The 11085-nt window shown below is 43.1% G+C and overlaps 1 protein-coding gene across 5 annotated transcripts in view; it reads right to left on the reverse strand.

Moving 5' to 3' along the window:
* LOC124301690 (nesprin-1) overlaps positions 1-11085 on the reverse strand; it is a 137703-nt gene that overhangs the window by 20487 nt on the left and 106131 nt on the right. For 4 of the 5 annotated variants that reach the window (XM_046757059.1, XM_046757061.1, XM_046757062.1 and 1 more), the window contains 5 exons: positions 10599-10709; positions 10154-10459; positions 9914-10048; positions 602-7885; positions 223-522 (listed from right to left, as the gene is read on the reverse strand). In XM_046757059.1, coding sequence (XP_046613015.1) covers positions 223-522; positions 602-7885; positions 9914-10048; positions 10154-10459; positions 10599-10709 — 8136 coding nt within the window. The remainder of the gene's footprint in view (positions 1-222; positions 523-601; positions 7886-9913; positions 10049-10153; positions 10460-10598; positions 10710-11085) is intronic. The other variant, XM_046757060.1, reaches the window with a different exon arrangement.

The following is an 11085-nucleotide window of genomic DNA, read 5'->3' on the forward strand; positions in this document are numbered from 1 at the left end:
TGTCACTGCCGCATCTTGTCTGAGGGGGTATATTTACTCTAAAAATACCAAAGTTGATGGTGTACTCGCCTGTGGCGGTGAGCCAAGTCTATTTTCAAACTTGACCTGAATCTATGAGCAAGCTCTTAACCCGTAGCTACATGAAAGAAAGTTCGAGAGATTTGGACACCGAGAGAAAGCTTTAAGTATTTACAAATATAACATAAATTCGTGAAAACTTACCCAGAATTGTCGCATGTTACCGCCCGATGGATCGTGGACAAATGCAAGATCACGTTCCGCGGAGTTCATCCAATTTTCCAATCGACCAACTAACGCTTCCTGGGTTGTCCAGCGATCCTTAAATGCTATGAGACGCCTCAAAGAAGATTCCACTTCATCTTGAAGCTTGATGATAACATCCAGTGCCTCTCCATATCGATCTTCGGGGTCTTCAATTTGCACCAATTCTTCCAAGCTACGAGCTACTCCTAATAGCTGAATTAGACGTGCATGGTGGGTCGCGATGTCGGAGGATAATGACTGAAAACCATATTGCAATGAGTCACATCACCAAAAGGTTAAGTACTGTAATCGAAAAAAATTATATAATAATTCTTACCTGATAAAGCGAAATATACTGTTCATAGTCAGACGACGTGACTGTTTGTAGGTCCGGAACCCGTTGGTGAGCAACTCCCAGCCATCCCCTTTCCTCCTTAAGTCCTTGTTCAAGTATAATCCATCTTGAAGCTGCCAGAGACATCTGCTGAGCGCGAGAAGCAGCCTGGTCAAGCAGCGTGGTTGCTTTCCTGTGAAGTTCCTCGTGGAGATCGGAATACTTTGCTCTTGTCTCTTTATCAAGGTTGCCCTCTAGAGATTCGAGAATGGCGCGACAGTGGTTCAAGTTGACGAAGAATTTCCGATGCTTCTGCATTTCCTCCTGCAGGTCTTCTAAGCTCGCGACTGATATTGGACTGTCCAATAAGTTCTCCGCTATCTCGGTGATCTGTGCAAATTCCTGCAACGTTTGCTCGTACTCTTCGGCGAGGGAAAGAAGTTGTAGCAGTCGGTCTCTCTCAATGCAGATGGTGTACTCGATGACTCGGGTCATTTCGTGAGCGGCGTAAGTGTCCTCGGGGACAATCTTCCCGGGATAATCCTTCAAAATTCGTCTCGCGGCAGAAACCAACTTTCCAGTCTTCCACATGTGACAGCGGTTAGTGTTATCAATTTTTTCTAGCTCTTGAAGCTTCCACTGCGTCGATGCATCACTCGCTATGATGATATCCAGTTGCTTTCGATGTTCGTCAACTAGTCGAGAGACGTTGTTAACACCATTCAGGAACTCGTCCCAACGGATAAGTTCCGTAGTAGCGTACTTCTCTCCGTCATCGGTGACGTTTTCGATTGCCTGAACCTGAGACTGTAGAGCATCCAGACACTCCATTATTCTTTCACGATCTTCTTCTACGAAGTGCACTTCGACGTTATTCCAAATAGAGTCCAACTCCCTGACACTTTCTTCGACATGATTGATTTCTTCTTTCAGTTCAATGAACGTTCGCAGGTCGTCGTGTGAAGGTCCGTGGGGACTTTCCCTACTCAGAAAAATTCTGTACTCCACAGACTCGAGCCAGGTTGATATGGTCTCAACTACTGTGATCAGAGTATGTTTTATAATGACTGTATCACTTTCTTCTTCGACAGCAGCTCGCAGCTGGCCCAAACCGCGTTGAACAGTTCCACTTAGTTCTTCGATGGATTCGGTCGTAATCACCTGATCCAGAGTTGCTATGTAAAGTATGTTGGATAAATGAGTGGTCTGTTTCGCATTTTGCGAGTTCCTTACACGGTCTGCTATGACTTTTGTGGCTCTTGTACGCTGTGAGACTTGATTTTGCGGAACACCGTATTCCAACGCCTCCGCAAGGAGCAAGGATGTTGGGCTAGGTGTTTTTCGAACAGGACTGTGCGATACTAAGAGTCTGTCTTCCCAGCTGGAGTTGGGACTGGTATCACGTTTTTCATACTCTGTACTCAAAGGCACAGGAACTTTGGATGTTTTTTGGTCGTCAATCGTGTCGGTATAAGATTTCACTTCCACTTTTGATGATGGTTTAGTTTTTGCGGAAAGCACAGATTCCGTTGGAGAAAGGGGTTCCTCTGTCGTATCCATTGGTTCAGGAGCTGTTACAATGCTTATAGCCTCTCTGATAGATTGACGAGAATCTATACCTACTTGGCTCGAATCTGGAGTTTTCGCTGGCTTAGCTGATACATCAGAATAAGTTGAGTGGAAAGTTGGGCCTTGAGATTGATCCGTTGATATTATCAGCTTTACCTCATCTTTAGGCATTTTTTCCGTAAGGCGTTCTTGGTGTGGCGAAATTTCTTGAGAAACTGACACTACCTGCACTTGGGCTGTATTCGGATCAGAAGACTTCAATTTCGCAATGGTAACTTTGGACGTGATGATTTCTGCCTCGGTTTCATATTTCTGCGAAACTTTACCTTGCGCTCTGATGGAGCTTAGGTCAATATCGGTCAATACTTTTCCTACAACGATGTTGCCCGGTTGTTTATTCGTGGCATATTCTTCAGAAGAATCTGGTGGCGACCCAGATCTCGTTTGATCGGAATTTTTTCTGGCTACGTCGGAATAAGACAATTTTGGTCGTGACTCAAGAGCCGTTGTAGGCTGACCAAATATTGTTTCAAGATCAGTTTTTTCTTTTTCTTTGGTAAATGGAGCCGACTCTTGTGCCTCATTTGTCTTGTGTTTTCTTTTCCTCCGCTGTCTTCTCCCTAGCCTGGCTGTATCATCTTCCAAGCTCGTAACGTTCTCCGAAAGTTCTTCGGTAATACTCGTGTCTTGCGACGTTTCTATCGCTGAAGCGCGTTCAAAATCTAGGAAACTTTGACTGGCGCTATCAGGTATTTCGATGGTGGCTTGGACGTGAATTTCGTACGAAGTATCCGTAAACGAGTCCGTCTCCGATTGCTGTTGAACAGGCTCTTCTTTTTTAGCAACGATTCTTGTCACTCCCAGTTCCTTTGTGGCTAAATCTTTCTTTTCAGGTGTACGATCAACAGTTTTTTCTGGCACTATAGTTTGAGCACTAATATCAAGCGTAGTTGGAACAGCTTGAGTGCTTTCTTCAGAAGTTGGAACAAGTTCATGCACCTTAGTTTGTATCGACGAATCTACAGCTGTCAATTTTTCGGGGACAACAGTTTGCGACTCTTCTTCGACAGTTATCGTGGTTTTTTCGACAGTTGTCATGGCTAGTAATTCAGGGGCTTCGGTAGGCTCTGGACTTTGAATGGTGCTTGTTTGCGCAGCACTTTCAGTGGTTGGTTCTGGTGTCTTGGTCTGTATTTCCATATCGGAAGTAACTGCCGGACGCGGGCTTTCTTTAGGGGTTGTCTGCGTCTCGGAGGTATCGATTTGTATATGATCGACTACGTCAGTCTGTATGGTGGAGTCTTCTAATACAGGCATTGCAGGCGTGGGTGTTACACTGGTTTGTATGTCCACTTCCGTCGTGACGACAGGTTCTGGTGTGATAGTCTGCATCGTAGCTTCCTGTGATACCACCTTTGTCTCATTGGGCAATGGAGTTGTTTGCTGAACTGCGTCTTCGAGCACTGCTTTGGGCTCTGGTGAAATTGTTTGTATCTCTATTTCATTGGTGGGCTCTCTTTGGATTGGAGAGGTTTGAGATTCTATGGTGATTCCTTCAACTGGAGTGGTCTGCACTTGAATGTCGTCAACCTTTGTCTTCTCTAAATCGACAGGGCTCGTTTGTACTTGCGCATCGTCGATCTCTGTTTTTTCAGGTTCAATCGGGCTGGTTTGAACATACGTTTCTCCAATTTCTGGTACCTCCACTGGAATTGGACTCGTTTGCATAAAAGCCACATCAACAGCCACCCTCTCGAGTTCGATTGGGCTCGTTTGAACGTAGATTTCATTAATTTCTGGTTTGTCAGGTTGCACTGGACTTGTCTGCATGAAATGCTCCTCAATTGCTGGCTTCTCTGGCTCAATCGGGCTGGTTTGACACTGCATTTCTCCAACAACCGGCTTTTCAGGGTGAATAGGACTTGTCTGGACAAAGTTTTCCTCCAGGATTACCTTCTCAGATTCGAAAGGACTCGTTTGAACGGAGGTTTCCTCAGCACGCGGTTTTTCAGGTTCGACTGGGCTAGTTTGAACATACGTTTCTTCGATAACCGGCTTTTCGACTTGAATTGGACTCGTTTGTACAAAAGTTTCGTCAATCTTGGGTTTCTCTTCCTGTACAGGACTTGTTTGCACCTCATCATCTGCGGTCGGTGTAGGAATAGGCGTGACCGTTTGCATAGCCAAGTGTTCTATATCTGGTGTTTCAGGCTTACTAGTTTGATTGGACACGTCAACGACGGGTTTTGGAGAAGTTTGCACCTCGATATTAATTTCGCTCAATTTTTCTGTCTGAACTTCTTGTTCCTCGTTGTCCGCTACTACAGGTTCAGGTGAAGTTTGTGCTGAGCTTGTGATGATTTGTGGTATTTCGGGTGACATGACTCCGGCTCCTATGTCACAAGTTTCAACGACAGTTTGCGTTTCAATCTCAGTACGTATCGGTTCCGGTTCTTTAGGTTTTATTTCGATTTCTATGTTCTCAACATTCGATAAAGCCTCGCTCTTCTGCCTACGCTTCTTATCCTTCGCATCCACTTGACTCGCTTCAGAATCAACAGGAATAATTTCATCCGTGAAGTCTGCTTCGTCGGTAGTTGTTTTAGGTACTTCTGAGTTTTCGTCATGCTTAGTTTTCACCTTCTGCTTCTTCTTCTTTTTCTTCTTGTTCTTTTTCTTCCCACCTTCGTCATCCTCAGCGGTAGAAATTTCATCTACCGTTGTTTTGTCATCAGGTTCGTAACCATGATCCGGTTCCGAGTTATCATCGCGGAAAGTTGAAATCAAAGACAATGGTTCTGTAATATCTTTCAAGTCCGGTTGCGGCTGTTCAGATTCATGTTTCGAAGAATCTGTCATCGGTACGTTAATATCGGTAGAATCAGCAATCGTGGTAGTAATGGAGGCGCTGGAGTCTTCTGTAACGGATTTTTCAGGGGTTTCAGGTTTATTTTTATGTTTTTTCTTTTTTCGAATTTTCCTACTCGTTGTACCGTCGGATTCACTTTTTTCAGAAGGCTCAGGGTACGTCTCGGTTTCTTTTTCAGTTGTCGGAAGGGTGCTTGTTTGAACTATTTTGTTGTGGATTACGTGCACTGTTTGTTTCTCTGCAGGGAGATTAATGTCTACGTCTTCCTTCACTATGTGATACGGAGCTACCTCAGGACGTTCAACCTCAGTTCTTACGAATACAGATGAACCTGCCTCTTCGTCTTTCTTCTGTACCGATAAAGATATTTCAACCTTTTCCATCACTGGTTTGTACTCGGATCCGCAAGAGACTGAACTCAATTGTGGGTCTGTCAATGCATTCGCACGTTCGTGTTCAATGAAGTCATCGTTTGATTTATGATGAGTTACAATTTGGTAGGTGAACGTTTCTCTTTTATTATCTGGTTGCTCTGGAATGACAATATTCTCTTTTGTAGATTGTTGAACCTTATTTTTATCATCGTCAGCTATAAGTTTTAAAGTATCTTGCACCGGCTGAGTTTCAAGTACTAATGGTGTCGTGGATTCAAGAGCTTTAGGTGAATCAGGTATTTGGTGAACTGCCTCGATCGGTTCTATTACCACGCTTTCAGTCTCCATCAATTTTATTATTAATTTTTGTTCAGCTGTTGGACTTAGTTCTTTTGAAGGCTGTTTTTCAGGTGTTGCTTCTTTCTCCTGAATTCTGACGAGCTCATCACGGTTCATTTCTTCTGGCACAGGGATACTTTGTTTATTAAAATCTTCTACTGTGCTGCTACCTGCATGCTCTACTATTTCTACCGTGCCGGATACTAGTTTCGTGATTTGTGAGTCACCTTTACTAGGTGCATCGGACTTACACTTAGCGCGAGCTACGACATCATCCTCAGCAGTAGCAGTTTCTACGGATGGTTCGGTTTTTGAATCACCAATCGACACGTCATCGATAGGAGTCTGCAAAATTTGACATTTTTCAGTGTTGATTAACAATTGACTTAGACCAGCTGCTGGCTGATGGTCGTGTGCATCATTTACCTCAATGGGCAAATATTCCATAGCATGTTTCTCGACAACTGTGATCTTTGGAATTACATCTACCACAACAGGGGTTTCGGTACGTTCCGATTCCATAGTCACAGATTTAACATCAAACGAAGTTTGAATGTTCGATTCAACAATTCCTTCATCGTCTTTCGACGGCTCCTCAAAAGCTTGATCTATCATCTTGTTTTCTGCGGCTAAGGGGCTTTCTTCGTCACTACCTTTCTCCGATTTCTTCAGAACTTCTTCCGGCTTCGACTCGATGGAAGTAGGAGCTTGAATTGTCTCTGTAAAAGAAGATTTTGATGTCATATCTTTGGCAAATGGTCCAAAGAACGGTCCTTGCATCGGACTTCCCGGTGTAAGTGGCACCGTACCTTCCGGAAGTAGAGGCTGAGGTACCTGCGCACTGGCCTGGGCATCAAAGATATGTCTTTCAACTCCAGTGGTACCTTCAGGAGCAAATGCAATACTGTTATCGATGATTCTCTCATTGTCATTTCTGGTTACGTTGATACTAATGTGCGGTATATCTTGCTCGTCGATTTCCACTTCTTCCGGTTCTTCGATAACTTCCTCAGTCGTTGTTTCTTTGCCGTCAATTATGGTGATCTTCCGAATGGTGCGCCTGGTTCTTCTGATCACTCGGCGAGTAACTTGCTGGACTACGGCGTGAACGCTCGAAGTGGTAGTTTGATACTCCCCAGATTCTACTGCCGACGGTTCACCTTCTATCGGTTTAAACTGCAAATCCTGAATGTTGCCTTGGATTATTTGGTGCGAATGCTGAGGTCCCGTCTCGAACTCTTCAACGTTGATTTCGCCGCCCGGTGCACCAGTGGTAACGCGTCCCCCGTAGGACTGAGTCGTCGACAGTTCAACAGTTCCATCGGGTTTCGATCGCGTGACGGTAACTTGTTGGCCTCTCATGGTGGCCTCTGAAAAGGCTTGCGTAACCGGCGGGTTACCGTCCACTGCTGTCGACAAGGTGGTCAAATGTTGTTGAGTTGTTTGTTGGCTTGTTACCAAAGTGCGCCGGAGCTTTCGAACGATGATTCTCTTCGTGCCATCGGCGTCGACCACTACTTCAGTTGTCGTATCGTCAGGTTCTGTCAGGAAAGTTTCGAAGGCCTGCGGAGCAGCGTGCGATATGTTCAACTCCGACGTCGCGCTCTCGGTTTTCTGCGCGTCTTGGTACTTCATGTCGACCACTATGTCATCTGGCATTGACCCAAATTGTTCGCGTCTGATGAATTCTGAGCTCGTACTGGAAGGCACATTTTTCGTCGCTATTTCGATCACATCGTGATTGCCGTCCGAAGATTTTACGATTTTGATCGTCTCCTGAGTTTGGGCGTTGTCCTCGTCTCTCTTCACGAGTGTGCTCGATTCCGTTGGCATCGTTTGAGACGCGGTAGAGACCGGTATCTGAGTGGTGGACGTTTGTTTCGTGAGCTGAGCTGGTTTTTGAACAGTTGTTGTTGTCGTTGACGTTTGTTTTGTCAGCTGGGCTGGTTTTTCAATCGTGATCGCATTGAGTAACAAGCTCTGACCGGTTTGCAAGGAAACATCAGCTTGCGATGGCAGAGAATGGGGCTCGTGCTCTAAAGAGGAGTGAATCGAAGGCGCTGAGTCTAAAGTACCTTCCCCACGCTCGGACGCGTCATCTTCTGCCTCTGCCATTTCCTCTAAGTCCTCAATCTCCTATAATTTGGGAAGAAGATTGTGATTGGAAATTTCACTTAACGATGAACGTTTATCACTTGTTATTTTTTTTTAGTCAGCAGTTATGTATGTAGCGAGAAATAATAGAATTGAATTTGCAGACAGATTGCGTGCATTTTCAAAGTTTCAATATTCTATCGGAAAAGAAATGTGTTCAAACCACTCGAAAGCATTGACCTAAGAGATCCTTCAATTGTTTTATTTCTCGAACTATTACTGGCTCAGTGATCTCGAGTACAGGAATTTATTCGTTGATTAAAAGGAAAAAATATCCAGTCCCGCACATCCGGTGCAGACTGATACAGACTGACACTTAGGTAGTGAGTTATACTTAGCGACGTACCAGAAGCGAGGAATTAGCCAAGACTTTATTTGGATTAGCATACAAAACAAATTACATACGTGCAGGGAACGTGATTGGCCTAGACGAACACTGTGCAAGGTCAATGACGCTGGTTGACAAAATTACCGATCAAATTAGATCATCATTGCATAACATACTTGGCAGATACTGAACCAGGTATATTAATTTTTACATGAGGGTTATCAAGCGCAATTTATGAATGTAATTTACATTTAAAATTTCTATCTTTTTTTGGAAAAAAATTCCGTGCCATAAAATCATTTGGTTTTATTCTAAAAATTTGCCACATGCGGCTACTTTTAAACGAGGATATTACATATTCATAAAAATATCGAGAGCACCGAATATTGTATAAGAGTTGACTAAGTGACAAGTTAGCGAAAACGATTAGTAATGACTCACTGAAAATGACAAATTGTCGTCTAATCTACCGAGAAATTATGTTTCTGTAGTCATGGATTACATATTTAGAGATAATCTGTTCTGAAGCGAACATTATTTTATTTTGATATCAAACAGATTTACGAGAAAATAAAATTTACGAGTACGTTGTGGTAGTTTTTCTTGAATCTATCACAAAAGTATTTTGCGAGATTCGAGTAACAAATTTTCCGGAGTCATCGTTCACTTAGTTTGATTATGAATTGTGCTCTTTAAATATTGATAAAATCAGTTTTCGTCTGATTTTTCAATTAAGGACGCATAATATTTGCAGATCGGTAATAATGCAACATTTAACAGAGTATACAGCAGAGATTAAAATAACGATAGGGAATTAATCAGAAAAGTTTAATTATGTCAAAATACAATGATGAATTAACATTCCTTAAGTACATGCAACTCCTACAATTACATCTATCTTTTTACATTAACAAATATGTATAGTAAATATGAGCTATGATAAATGATATGCAGAAAGATACAAAATAATATACGTATATCAGTGATGGGATGAATAAACGATAATATAAGCAAGAATATACAATCTACGCAGACAATAGCAAGCAGTACTTAAATATGCAAATTTGATTCTACTGTACTGAATTAAACATCGGTTCTGAAAACGATAGTAAAGCTTCTTCTGATTGTTTGCGTACAGCTTAGACGAGCGTATAGACGCTGAAAAGCTTGATGGTCGACGCAAATAGAGATAGATAGATGAGAAGTAGAACCAATTACCGACGACTTAATTAAGGTTTTATTGCATTGAAGAATATTCCTGGAACATGCTGTGTGTTTTAAGTAATACCATTTGACACCATGATTAGGTACATGAAAACTATAGGATGATTCCTACATACCTATAAATTGTGATTATTTGTCATTCTCTCTTGAAGCAGACGAAATTAAAAAAAAATTTGACATCGTCTGCTCCAAATGCGAAACCAGGTTATACCACAGTGCGTAATGTGACTTACACTTGGGTGTAAATTGGGGGTGAGAATTGCAAGGATATGATTGAAGCGATGGAAAAAAAAATAGGGCACGATGAAGGAGCGTGAGAAGAAATGAATAATTACACTCTACAGGCTTGCTTGCGCGAGCAGGCCGCCCGAGAGTTCAGCTAGAAGCGAACCCCGCCACCTTAGCGTGGAGTGTTGCGAACAGTGCGAAAGCCCCGAGATGTTGTAAGCGTTGAGTACCTGCTGCTTGTATCGTAGACGCGTCGCGACGTCCGTCAGAGCCTCCCTCATAGTTTTCGCCAGGGCACTCACCTCGGGAAGTGACTCCATTTCCGCAACTCGCTTCTCCCGAGTTTCTATTTCCTCGAGAAGCACCTATCAGGGCCGAAACGTATTTTATCATCATTGTTACGAAAGTGGTTTCTATCTAGTGGACACCAGAAATGACCTACAGCATCCAATTCAAGCCGCTTTACAAACCTTGCACGCCGTCACTGATTGTTTTTCGTGTATGGTCGCGATGATCTGCCTAATCCATATTTCAGTTTCATCCAGGAATGACATGTAGATTTGGACTTCTCGCTGACGACGTTCTTGTGCACTTCGTGCATTCTCCAACGCAACAGTTCCCTGCTCTGCTTGCGATGAAAGGGTTGCGATTCGCGCACGAATTTCCTTGAGAGTCGATGACAATTGCTGAGTTTCGGAATCTCTGGGGATCGTTGCCAATGACGTGTTTATGTCGACTGCCTGTCGGTCGTACACCTGAAGATCCGCTAGTATTGTCTGAAAGTTTATTGTCATGTCTCTTGATAGCAATTTCATATCAGCGTCTTGCGCGGGTTTTAGATTACGATTTTGTAAATAGAGGAACATTGAGGGTCTCAAGACGAGTTATAGGAGGATTTTGAATCTAAAATCTCACCACAAGTGCCGAAAGCATAGACTGTATGCTATCTCCGGGCAAACAATCTAATGATAGCTCAAGTCGTGTCACTGCCAACTTCAGGGATGCAAGGTCATCCGAAATCGATTCCTAAAACGATCAATCAATTAATACGCAGATTACGAATATCGCGAATCACTTAATTCATGCCGTGCATTCGACGAACGCCAATCTTACTCCAGCGATGAATTAATATATTAGCTTCAAGGAAATCAGCAAACCTGTCAATTGAATAAACACAATTAATGAGTTAAGGACGGTCGCATGAACCGAGCTGAAGCACGATTTTAGCATTGGATAAAACTGCTTCATATAATGAGTAAAAAAATCTCGAACGATTGATATGCATGACGAAATTCAGCTCGATTCAAAGACGATAACACAACGATAACGACGAAGATGATATGGGTTCCTGAGCAACGAGGATTTATGTACAAAATTGCGGGACGATTGAAGCAACGCAAGC

The sequence above is a fragment of the Neodiprion virginianus genome, chromosome 3 (genome assembly GCF_021901495.1).
Source record: "Neodiprion virginianus isolate iyNeoVirg1 chromosome 3, iyNeoVirg1.1, whole genome shotgun sequence".
NCBI lineage: Eukaryota > Metazoa > Arthropoda > Insecta > Hymenoptera > Diprionidae > Neodiprion > Neodiprion virginianus.